The following is a 13,045-nucleotide window of genomic DNA, read 5'->3' as shown; positions in this document are numbered from 1 at the left end:
CAATGCGTGAGATTTCCATGATGAGACATTTATGAAGACAGTTATCACATCTACTCATCAGGAGAAAGGTGATTGACCTGCAGCATCCTGGGATCTCAAGGCTGAACGTGCTTTCGGTATTCTTCCTACTTATCTATTTTCCTGGCTAACTATCCTGAAGCACGGAAAGCAAGGAGTCACCTGCTTCAGAACACTGGTGTCTGTCGTATAACCGGGTTAAAATCCTCCTAGGCGTCTAGTGGCCCCATTCTGCATCTAGGGCAGTGACTCTTGGCCCCCACCCGGCTCCAGAATCACCTGGGAACTTTTGAAAAATATTTCTTCTTAGGTGTCATACCAAGATACAAAGGTAACTGGTCTAGAAGGGAGCCTAGGAATTTATATTTTTAAAAGCTTGGCTTAAAAAAAAATTTTTTTTTAGGGATTTGAATGCTCAGGCAGAATCGAGGACCACCAATCTAATAGGAGGCAGAAAGAAAAAAAAGGAAAGGCAAGACTTTGTGGTGTTGTCTGCAGGATGACCCATTAAGGTAATGGGGATTTCCCAGGTGGCACTAGTGGTAAATTACCCTCCTGCCAATGCAGGAGACCTAAGAGACACGGGTTCGATCCCCGAGTCGGGAAGATCCCCTGGAGGAGGGCATGGCAACCTACTCCAGTATTCCTGCCTGGAGAATCTCAAGGACAGAGGAAGCCGGCGGGCCACGGTCCATGGAGTCTTGCAGACTCAAACATGACTGAAGCGACTTAGCAAGAGCACACAGATAAGGCATTGGGAAGGCACTGGAGGCTTATTAGTAAGGCTATGCCACTAAGCAGAGAAAATCAAAAGCAAATCATTGTGCACTGAAAGAGGAGGTGATGTAGGCATTGGTAAAAATAAACAAGGTCGTCTTCCCAGGCAGAGGAAGGAAACTATGGCTGTGCCCTGCGATAGGACTCTTGGCAGCCTGAGGGGTGCCATTAGCGACCAGACAGACAGGAAGGAGACGGACATCAGCTCTGGTCTTACTTCCATTCTTCTCTCTTTCCCATTAAAAACGGGCCACGTGCTGACCTCAGCGAGACCTTAGCTTATCTGTTGTGCAGAACAAAGCTGAGTTTCTACATACCAAGCTTTATTACTTGGGTCTAGAATTCTCTTTACAGTAAAGGTTTCGGGGGATGCCTTTAGAAAAACAACCCACAGCTATAATAATAACTATTGCTTTCAAGTCACAGGGGCTCTTTTTCTGGAAAAATAATCATTCAACATTTCTGATGAAGGACTATTAAAAGTCCTGGGGCAGTGATTTTTAAAAAAAATGCATTATGATAATAACCAGTTTTGGAGAGAGTGAAGTGAAACAGTCATCCTTAATCTCTACTAGTGAAAATTTAAATCAGAAAAATCTATACAGAAACTGCACAGGGTGTGCCAGGAGCTTGGAAATAATTCATACTTTTTGATCTACTACTGGAAATCTATTCCTAAGAATGGACTCTAATAAAAAAGTCAGAGATGTATTATTTGTATAGACACTTTTATATAATATATAGTATCATACATATTATATACACATAAAAATATCATACAAATTTGCCAATATGGTACTGAAAATTTGGAAGCAACCTAAGTAAATGTCCAAAGAAAGGGACCAGCTAAATAAGTTTTGGCATCTCATTAAAGCAGAATATTAAGAATCTATGAAAACCTGCAAACAAACAATATATTAAATATCAGAGAATGTTCATCATGCATTTTAAGTCAAAAATGGAAAGTTACAAAGCACTTTTAAGCAGATACTTGTACTTAAGTATAAATTGCAGATATAAAAACATACTGGAGGGAGATACGGTGAGATGCTCACAGGATACAGGTTTTCTTTCACATGTGTTCAGTCTCTACGTTATTTTACAACAAGCATGCTTTACTTTTATGATGCTAAAACATACCTCAAATGTTTTGTTTTTAATAGGTATGCGTGCTAACAAAATTTTTCTGAAATAATAAATTATCAGCCTTTCTTCTATTTTGAGTTAAGGGCACACATTTCTGAAAAGGTGTCTGGATCCATACCAATTTTTTTTAAACGCACCTATTTTTTTTTTTTTTTCATTCTCTATAAGAGAGATTTTCTGACCTCAGCCAGAGGTCACCATCTCTCCAGTATCCAGGCTGCTGCTAGCTGGAATGCTGACAATCACCAGGAACACAATCCCAAAACATCTGGAGAGGGCCTGGTGTGCTTAGCGAAACATTCACACTCTTCCTTAATGATCAGGAAATGAACAAACCACAGGTATTATCCTTAATGATCAGGAAATGAACAAACCATTCCGGTCCTGAGTCCCCGGAATGCCAAAAACCACAAGTGCTATGAGGTACACAGCACCACTAGTTCTTTTGCGGAATTTAGGACCAGATCTGAGGTCACTGTGGACCAGAACATACCTTCCCCAACCTGGGCTGAGCAATTTGAGAGGAGTCCTGGGAGTCTGGTTCTTGTCTGGGAGGCGGGAGTATTCTATGTGTCCCCCACATAAGAGGACTGTCTCGTCTGCTTCCCAGGAGACCCAAGGACTTGGCATGAGCACAGGAGGGTCAGCCTCCCCATGCCTCCTTTCAACAGCCCCTCCTCAACCCACCCAGAGCTGAAACTGAGCTGCTACTTGATCAGCCAATGAGGTGGGCAAAGCCAAGCGTCGGAGGCCCGAGCGGGTCATGCAACTGCTCCGTGGTGTTTGGCCCATTCATTCAGTGGCCCTCTCTGGAGCTTGAAGCTGTCAGCTGGTGGGGAGCTGCCTGCTTCGACAACCAGTTCTCAGAACCAGGAGGGAAGCAGGGACATCCTGGGTTAGCAGTGGAAGTGTGTGGCACACATCCAGCAGAGGCCCTCTGAGCATGCAGTGTTGTGACCCCAGGCAGACCTACCTCATAGGAAGTTCTGATGAGTCTGAAAATGTCAACCTCAGGATAGGGCTCCACGTCATCACTGAGCAGGGAGTGGAGGTGAGGGATGGGGGGCAGCGTGCTGTCTTTGTTGGTCACGCTGTCCAAATACCTGAAGAAGAAAGAATCCGGAGTCACTGGGAGGCGAATCTGGAATTATCTCTTTACAGTTGTCTACCTATTTTCTGCAAACTCTGCATATCAGAAGACTAAAATCCCTTCACTTTTTTTTAAAATTTTATTATTTTTTTAAACTGAAGTATAGTTAATCGTCTTCACTTCTAGAGACAAAGAATAAAAAAAAAAAAATCCTCAATCACACAGAGAAGTGGGCTCTATGATAACCATCAGGGCATATAAGACTCACAGAACCAAGGAGAAAGGCAGATGGAAGGTACAGAGAAGGCGGCCCAGGGGTAGTTTTCCAGGTGAGAAATACCTTCCCAAAACGGTCATAGCCTCCCCGTCATCCTTGCAGTTCAAAAGCTTGTCTACGTTTGCATCGAGCACAGCTAGGGCCAACTGGAATATCACTTTGATTCCTTCATAGAAGAAACAGTCGACAACCACCACTGCGCTTTCAAAGGGCATCACGCTGAGAAAAAGGGTGAGGAACCAGGACAGGGAGATGGTGGAGATCACGCCCAGGTCCTGCATGCAGTCGTACAGCTGCGGGACATAGTCCCGGGCCAGTTCCTCGAAGACACCCTGGTCCACCAGAGCACCTGCAGCGGGGGTGGACGCAAAAGGTCACGTGTTAACCCACAGCACCTTCTCGCAAATGAACCCAAGCCAACAGCTTGACGAAAACAATCCAGTTGACAACTGCTACTGAGACAGAACTCTAATCGCTACGTCACTAGACAAAGGTATCATCAGCACAGCCAAGTCACCAGATGAGTTCTGACTGCATCTTCTCTTTCTGGGGCCTTCCTCCCCTGCTTGTTTATCATAAAAGAGCAATAACATCAAACCTCTAAGAGCTGAGGAAAAGGTCAACTTACAAGATTTTCCTGACACACAATTATTTTGCTGGCAACATGATGTTTGGCTAGACATGAAATATACATCTAAGTAGGTTCATTTCTTGGCAAACTCTTAAAAAAAAAATCACTCTTCTGGATGCTTGGTCCCCATATAGGAATTGTTTCTTTAAATAATTGTTTGGTTTTCCACCCTCCCCCAAAGTATAAGCATTCCAGCTGTACACATTCATGATCAACTTCCTGACATTTCTGGAGAGTATTTCCAATGAATCAAGTTACTATGCAAAAGTTTAGAAATGGAGACAGAACATAAGAGGAGAGCATAAAGTACACCTTTTGCTGTACTAGCAAGGAAAAGCTTGTCTTGCTAAAGTGAATGTCTAACACTGGAGGGGATTATATGGAGAGACACCAATAGTTTATTTAAATGCTCACCATCGCTGCTTGCTTTGCAATGAAACCAGTTCTGAAAAATACCTTAGAAACTGAGCTCTGAATATATTTTTATATGCTATTCTGCCCACTCCTTTTTTGAATCCTTCTGCTTTCCACAGATTCCAAGCTCTTCAGGAAAGCACCATTAAACCTTTGGGGACTGGTGATCTGCGTGCCTGGTGTAGCTCTCACGTGCCACAGACACCCACATTGAGTGTTTTCTAAAACAGTGAGATGTATATTCTTTCCATGGGGAGAAGCTCCATGGTGCTCCTTTGTGTAATAATCTATGTTGATTCAAGCCCTCTCATTCCCATTTTGGGAAACTGGAGTTGTCTGACACTCTTTTGGCTAATAGTGACTGGAAATGGGGTTACAGCTGGTTTCCTGGTTCTAGAAACATTTTCCTGATGAGATAAGGGTCATAAACTAATTGCATCCTCACGTACCAACCACCCTGGTGTTGTAGTAATCAGGGAGCATGCGTTCACACAAAGCCACCAGCAGCCAGAAAGCTTCCTCCTCTTTGGCATAAAGCAGCAGCACAGATGTGACAATGTTCATGGCCTAAAGGGATGAAAGAAGACGTCAGCAGATACATTTTAAATACATCAGACACATTTTAACCTGAGAAACGACTGAGTTAGTCCCAAAGAAGCCAGCACACTTTTTCCACAAAAAAAAAGATAATAAATATGTAAAGGCTTTACATACACCCATTCTTCTGAGTTTTGTTTTGTTTACAACTTTTGAAAAATGTAAAAACCCTTAGAACGTCAGCCTGCTAAGTGTTTTGCTTTTGCTTGCTGTTGTTTCGTGGGTTGTTTTTTTTTTTGCCTGGTAACTGTAAAGGGCTCCATGAACACCAATATGCACCAAGGACTGAGCCCTACCATGACCACAAATCCTCATTCAAAAACTGTGTCCAAAGCCTATGTGACAAAGCTTTCAACCTATCAGTCTCAGTGTTTGGAAAACTTAATTCGGTGAGGTGAATATTTCCCTTTTAATCTTCCATAATTGTTTCTATCGCCCAGTACACATGGCTTGAGGTGCTCTTCAGGGAACAATGAAACCTTTCAAAGTTGGAGTCCTCGCCCATTATTTTCATCTGGATAAGGATGGTAGTGATAAGTAACAGGGGTTTAATTCTAAAGTAATCTACTTTATTAAAAGATATCATCAGCTAGCTCATAAGCACTCCAGGCTCAACTACTTTAATAGTCCTCTTAATTAAAAAGAAGAAGATCAAAAGATAAATATGAACTCCATTATATTAGAAGCCAGCTCCTGCCTGTACTTCTTTTGATCCCGGAGAAACCGGTAAGTAAGTGTCCATCAGATTCCTACAATATAAATGTCAAAAAAGGAATTTAAGTCTGATACGCTCTTCCTTGTAAGCCTGACTCGGTAGGTTCCCAAGTGAAATCATTAAAATTCCACTTGAGAATTAACCTGCCTACTACACAATCAAGGTCATGGCTGGTTTCCTCGTCATTCAGTCAAGGTACGTTTCTTTTGAGGCTCTACTAGGTAACAGGCTCTGGACTAAGTATTGGGGAAAAGGAGGGGCACAGGGGTGACAAATCTCACAGGGCATAAATCCAGGGGTCAGAGAGAGAAAAGAGATGTGAAAGTAGATTAATCAATTTGGAGGTATATTTTAAATAAACTGCTATCAAAAAGGTAAAATGTACAGGGAGACCTGTGATATATGCACGTCTGTGTGTCTGTGTGCATCTGCACACACGGTATACAGGTTTCAAGAAAGTAAGCCTGCTTTAGGTTTCAACTAGATGGTCAAGGAAGGTTTCTCTGGGTACATATGTAGCCTTTCAATCTAACGACACTTAGAGCTTTCCAAATTGTGCTATCCATACTAACTTATACAGGCAATCACTGCGGTTGGTACATGGCCAACATTTTTTAATACTGAACTGCACGTTTATTTTAGTGGGCCTTAAAATATAGCCATAGCATATAAGAGCTACATTCTCAAGGACATTAACTGCTTAGGAGTTGCCAAGGGGAGGAGCACTGGGAAACCCAGAATGCAGAATTAAAGGCTTGGTGTCCAGATACGCTCATGACCAGTTAGTGACCAGCCAGGCCACCAGACGGTGGTGGATCCAGAAAAGGCACTCTTATCCCTTGGCTCCTCTGCTCAGTGGAGGGTTTCTCTGCTCTGGGAGAGCATGCATCCCCGAGGACATCTGACAAGGTCTAAAAACATTTAGTTGTCACAAGTGGGGAGCACTGACATTTTGTGAGAAGATGCTATTAATCATGTTATTAAGCAGGAATGTTACTAAACATTCTTCAAAGCACAGGACAGCCCCACACAAAGAATTATTCAGTCCATAATGCCAATAGTACCAAGGTCGAGAGACCCTGGTACAGTAATTGCTCTCTTAACCATAAAGCCTTTCTTCTTTTTAAAGAAATATTTATTTATTTGGCTGTACCGGGTCTTAGCAACAGCATACAGGATCTAGTTCCCTGACCAGGGATCGAACCCGGGCCCCCTGGGAGTGTGGAATTTTAGCCACTGGACCACCAGGGAAGTCCCCCATAAAGCCTTTCTTATTACTTACCGGCTGGCAGAAAACATTTTTTTAAAAAGTCTTACCCATCTGTGACATTCACCTGGCAATACCCTATGTTAGGATTTCGAAAAGCATAAGCTGTCAAGACTCTCCTCAGAGCGGCGATGCCCATCTCGTTCTGGAAAGCGGGGTGTTCCGGAAGGGAGCGGTGCAGGTCCCGCTCAATTTCCTCCGTGGCGAGGTTGTACTTCCCCATGGACTTCTCCACGAGGTCCTCATAGTAGCCGGGGTGGGTGGCCTTCTCGTTGATGGCCCCTGGGAAACACCGAATGGAGCCAGCATCAGAAAGTGGAAGTCCCGGCCTTGGCTGCCTGACCCGGCACCTTCACCTTCCTCCTGTGAGGACCTGTGTGTCACAGCCACAGCCCGGCTGTAACTTTACTCCCGGCCCCCTCCCCTCTTCCCGCTCCACTGGAAGCCAGCAGCTTAAAAACTCCCCTGTTCACTATGATCTCCTGGAGAAGCGAATGCCTACCCACTCCAGTATTCATGCCTGGAGAGTCCCACGGATGGAGGGGCCTGGTGAGCTACAGTCCATGGGATTGTGGAGAGTCAAACACGACTGAGTGATTCTCTCTCTCTCTCTCTCTCACACACACACACACTCTATGATATCACTTATACGTGAAGCCTAAAGAATAGTACAAATGACCCTAGATACAGAACAGAAACAGGCTCACAGACACAGACAACAAACTTATGGTTACCAAAGTGGGGAAGAGGACGAGAGAGGGACAAATTACAGTATGGGATTAACAGATACAAACTACTAGTCATACAACAGATAAGTAGCAAGGATTTACTGTATAGCACAGGGCATTATAGTCAATATCCTCTAATAACCTAAAAGGCAAAATAATCAGAAAAGAAGACAACTGGATGGTTATGCTGTACACCTGAAACTAACAGTTACTGTTAAACAATACTTCAATTTAAAAAAATAAATAATGAATTTTTTAAAAACCTCCCTACAAGCCTCCTTATACACACACAAACAAAAAATTCTCCCTAAATGTAGAGGCTTCCAACCTAGAAACTGTGTTCCAAGGAACTTCCACAGATAACCCAAATGGGCTGCTCAGAGAAGAACAGGGAAGTGGGCAGAGAAAGTCAAGCTGAAGCTGAAGCCGTCTCAGTTCTCCAACCAAGCAGCCTTGCTTGCATTTTATCAGGGCTTTCCTTCTGATTTAACTTAAAAAAGGAAGCTTTGTCTCTCAAAACAAGTTTAAAAACTGAAATTATGAAGAGCTCACAAAGAGCCATACTGAAGAGTAGGAGGAAGGATGAAGAGGGATTTTCAGAATTTCAGGGGGCAGGGAGCATATTCCTGGCAGTGAGGAGCCGCTGCTATAGAGGGGAGCTCCTCGGTGCTGGGCGGGAGGACGCAGAGGTGGGTGAGAACCACCGCTGTGACATAGCTGCAGGTTATGATTCTTACAGACAGACAAACCCTGGATGCAAGCACTTAACTACAAATCTAGTTAAATATAATTTATGCAAGTATAAGGTTTATGTACACACACACATATACATATATACAAATATGTACATATAAAAACACACACATATCTATGTACATATTATATAATTAAATAGGTGCTTTTATGTTAAATATGTGTATATATACACATGGGCTTCCCAGATGGCACAGTGTTTTAAGAATCCACCTGCCAAGACAGGAGACTCGGCTTTGATCTCTGGGTCCAGAAGATCCCCTGGAGTAGGAAATGGCAACCCACTCCAGTATTCTTGCCTGGAGAATCCCATGGACAGAGGAGCCTGGCAGGCTACAGTCCATGAGGTTGCAAAGAGTCGGACACGACTGAGGCGACCCAGCACACGTGCATATGTGCAGACACACACATATGGAATGAGAGGGTAAATTGATGTGTACTTCACTGATTAGAGATTAGACCCCTGGGTTGAAGTGGGGGTTACATATTTGAAATAGCCCTGAGGCACGATGGAAGGCTGAGGGCAGCCCTGGGGCTCCCCACTCTGGAGGCGTGCTCCCGCTCCAGCCCCGCCGTACCTGACAGCAGCAGCCAGAGCTCCCCACGCATGCTCTCGGGGACGCCCTTCAGCACCAGCTCCCGGGTCTTTTCTGTGCGGTACATGCAGATCCCTTGCCCGTACTCCGCAAAGTGAATCTTCCAGGCCTGCTCTTTCAAAAACTCTTTGGCCTGAAAGGGATGAGGTAGCATCATTACACCCAAAGTACTTCGAGATTGGTAAGGACAAGTTTGATGGAAAGTCAGAACATTTTCCCTGGAGAATGGAGCTGGTAAGTTCTGGACAGAATTCATGAGAACAAAGAACTCAGATTTTCTGAAGACCTTCTGTGACCTGACCCATATATCAGAGCCTGTGGATCTGCCGTGAAACCTTCTGGCCCAGAGTCAGAATGCCACTTACCTGAGATGGTCAGGAGCGTGCAAATGTTACTTACGGCTTTGTATCTACTCCTCCAAGTGAAACAGACTGGATGTTGTTAAATGCGGCCTGAGACATGATGTACTTACTTGTTGGCTACTTAAACAACAGTTAAAAAACAAAACTAAAAAAATGTCACCTGCATATAGAAGTATATGACCCATCTCCTTTCACAATGAAGCCACTCTGAAACCCGATGACATACAAATATGTCATTGTATGTTATATTTATATGTCCTTTGTATTTTTAAACAAAATATCCTTCACTTGTAGGAAACTGTCCAGTGACGTATTGATGAGTTTATTTTAAAAGATTTGTTAAAAACATTCCTGTTCTAATACAGAAAGTTCCTGGCAAGAGGAGGCGGCACTCACCAATTTCGGGTTGAACTCCTCGGGAGACCGCCGCCGATACATGGTCATCAGGGTCTGTGTGGCCGTGGGGACACTGTTGCCATTGAGGTTGAACTGGCGCTCGCCATCGGCATCGGAGCTGGTGCTCCTCTGGGGACTGGAGGAAACGAGGCTGCTGGGCCGAGAATACACCTGCCAACGCAGAGAGCAACACGAGGCGGGGATGGTTTGAGCTGCAGAACCTACTTCTTCCACATCCTCTCCTCCACCTTTTTGCGCTCAGTCGTGTCTGACTCTTGGAGACCCCATGGACTGTAGCCCACCAGACTCCTCTGTCCACAGGATTCTCCAGACGAGAATGCTGGAGTGGGCTGTCATTTTCCCGACTCAGGTACCAAACCCCACGTCTCCCGTGTCTCCTGCACTGGCAGGCAGGTTCTTTACCACCGAGCCACTTGACTGTCCTCTGGACAGACACAAATAGCTTCACCATGGTTCCCAAGAGGTGTCTTGCTAGGTGATGTAGCAGGAGGAAGTTGGCAAGCCAGCATTTTGGTGAGAATTAGATGGGATCATGGGTCACAGGGCTTCGATGTTCCCAACAGGTTTCCTCTGTATTTTACTTTTTGGCTGTGCCCCATAGCATGAAGGACCTTAAGTTTCCCAATCAGGGATCGAACCTGCATCCCGTTCATTGGAGGCATGGAGTCCTAACCACTGGATCACCAGGGAAATACCTCCTCCGTATTTTAGATTCATTTTTACAACAAGCTGGTTGGACACTTATCTCTCTGATTAGTATGCATGCAAAACGTGGCGTGGTTGATTCAACTGCTGATGGGACCGCCTCCCTCGCCTTCTATCTAGTTTCTGGCTCCTCAAAAATGCCCACAGAAGCTTGGAGCAGGTAAACAGGAGCTCGCCAGCTTTACAACGAATTTTCGCTGCAAGTCGCTCTATCACTGGAGCTAATCACGCATCTTTCAGGGCCCAGTTTCCCTGGATGTGGATTCAGAGCCTAATTCAATAGGGACACAATTCGTATTGTATCCTAATAAAATCATCCTAATAATCTTGTATTTCAGGTTTGAGACTTTACTGAGTGATCTCTGTATAATTCTCAACAGAGTCACTTGCTATGTAATCAGGACAAATCACTTCATAATGCCTTCAACGGTGAAAGAAGAGGGTGAGATTAGATGTCCAATTCTACGATCTTTCTAAATACAAACACCGTGAGGTTTAAATGAGATGTCTTCTCTGGACATCAGAGTAGTTGGTTCACCTCAGCACAGCTGCAAAGCTTCAAGATCAAACAAAACAGACCAGGAGGTGAACACTCCCCAGGGAAGAGAAATAGGATGAACCAACCCCACAGGTGCCTTCCACCGACCTCATCATCCGAACTGTTGTAGCTTCCTGCGAATTCTTTGTCTGAGTATATTTTGGAGGTTGTCTGCTGCAGGAAGTCAGAGATCCTCTGCACCAGAAAGTCTCTATCCTTCAAGTTGGCAAAGAGAAAGGTCATCCTGTTCCTGGTGCTGATGGACAGAGGGCTGGGGAGCACGCTGGAGCTGTCTGCCTTCTCCACAATCGTCACCTGAAAAGAAACAGGCCACCAAGAGCATTACTTCCCAGGGATCACCCGGCAGCAACCTCTGAGCACTGAAGATGCTGAGCACTGAAGGAAGAAGACCATGCTTTTCAATCTCGGCAGGAACCTCCGTATTTTACTGAGGCAAGCTGAGATTCTTGAACGCTGTCCCAATAAAAATAGCTCAGAACAAATGAAACTGTGTTAGGTAGGCAGAACAGGGAAAAGGAGTCCAAAATGGTGGTGGCTGAAAAACAAGGAAGGTCAAAGGAAGGTCCGAGGACCAGAGTGAAGACTTTAGGAAGAACAAACAGCACTCCTGGCTAAGCCCAATTTGCACAGGGCAGGCCCAGGGGGAGGCGAAACATATAAAAGGAGGAGCCAAAGCGCGCTCTCTCTCCTCCTCTCCTGCGCGCGCTCTCTCTCTCTCCCTCTCTCCGCCTCTCCCACGCGCTCCTCCACTCTCTTCCCTTCAAATCTTGGGGTTGGCATGCCCTCACGCTTTGAGGATGGATTCTCCTGCAATCTTCTAAATAAAATAGAGCTGTAACACTGATTTGCCTAAGAGCTATAACACGGTTTGTCCAAGACCCGAGAGCTGTGACGCGCCGAGGCCTTTAATGTCCGTCACTCCAAATCTTTGTTGTGACGAGACAAAGAACCGGGGAACATACACTCGCGTGACAACTGGAACCGGAATTATCTTGCTGGTAGTTATAAATCGAGAGTGAGTCCCCATCCCAGCCCCAGGAGACATCTGGAACATCCAGAGGCACTTCCGGTAGTCCCAAGTGGAGGGTACCACAGGCATCTCACAGGTGAAAGTCAAGGATGAAACTAAACATCCTGCAGGGCACAGGACCCAAGCCAGCCCACCCCCCAACACAGTTAGGCCCAAGATGTCAACAGCACCAAGGTTGAGAAACCTTGCTGTGAAGGAATTCTTTGACTTTCATTAAAATTTCATGGAACTTTAAGAGGGAGGACTCTTAGCTGGTGCTTCATCTGTAAGAGAAAGAAACAACCCACGATACTGGGTCCTTTTATCAGCTTAATGTGGACATGGCTTTTAAACCACTACCAATCCTTCAAATGTCTCGTTTAGACTCCAGGGCTTTGCATTCCTCACCTCTTACCACTTCAAAGTTTTAAAGGATTGATTCTGAGCAGACATGACGTAAACAGCTTAACTGCAACCCTATCTGCACAGGCTGACTGTTGTGTGTGTGTGTGTGTGTGTGTGTGTGCGTGCGCACTTGTGCGTACTAGTGTGTGTAGTAAAGTAAGTCAACCACATCAGGAGAAAAGCAGAAACAGGGGGCATGTGTTTCAGCTTTGAAATGATGGCATACATTTGCTGGTTTATAAAAGGATTTTCATCAACTGGAAACTAAGATAAATGCATTACAACTCTTTTCTTTAGCACATTAGGAAGAAAAATCTCAAGACCAGCTCTAGATAAATGGTTTATTTGCAGCGGCGATGACTGTGTACTTAAGAGTTTAGTTTCTTTCCCGTCTTCGTTTCCACAGGTAAGCAGTCTAGACAGGTTCAACTTCGACCTCTTCATCAGCATTTTCATGTGAAAGACATTTCCTCAGGGCAGAACTTTAAAAACCTCTCTCCCTTTCAAGGCTAAGTAACCTATTGGAATTGCCTAAAAAGTTGCATGGTCACAGGTGCAAAACAGGTATTACTGGGGTCC

At 44.8% G+C, this 13,045-nt stretch overlaps 1 protein-coding gene across 1 annotated transcript in view; it reads right to left on the bottom strand.

Moving 5' to 3' along the window:
* Positions 1-13,045, bottom strand: part of TBC1D9 (TBC1 domain family member 9) — a 119,303-nt gene that overhangs the window by 24,022 nt on the left and 82,236 nt on the right. The window contains exons 7-13 of the mRNA XM_052655050.1: positions 11,140-11,346; positions 9,768-9,938; positions 8,992-9,142; positions 7,000-7,214; positions 4,803-4,920; positions 3,372-3,657; positions 2,915-3,044 (exon numbers count right to left, since the gene is read on the bottom strand). Of these exons, the coding sequence (XP_052511010.1) occupies positions 2,915-3,044; positions 3,372-3,657; positions 4,803-4,920; positions 7,000-7,214; positions 8,992-9,142; positions 9,768-9,938; positions 11,140-11,346 (1,278 nt within the window). The remainder of the gene's footprint in view (positions 1-2,914; positions 3,045-3,371; positions 3,658-4,802; positions 4,921-6,999; positions 7,215-8,991; positions 9,143-9,767; positions 9,939-11,139; positions 11,347-13,045) is intronic.

This window comes from Budorcas taxicolor, chromosome 17, assembly GCF_023091745.1.
Source record: "Budorcas taxicolor isolate Tak-1 chromosome 17, Takin1.1, whole genome shotgun sequence".
Taxonomy (NCBI): Eukaryota; Metazoa; Chordata; class Mammalia; order Artiodactyla; family Bovidae; genus Budorcas; species Budorcas taxicolor.
This window is presented reverse-complemented; position numbering and strand designations above follow the sequence as displayed.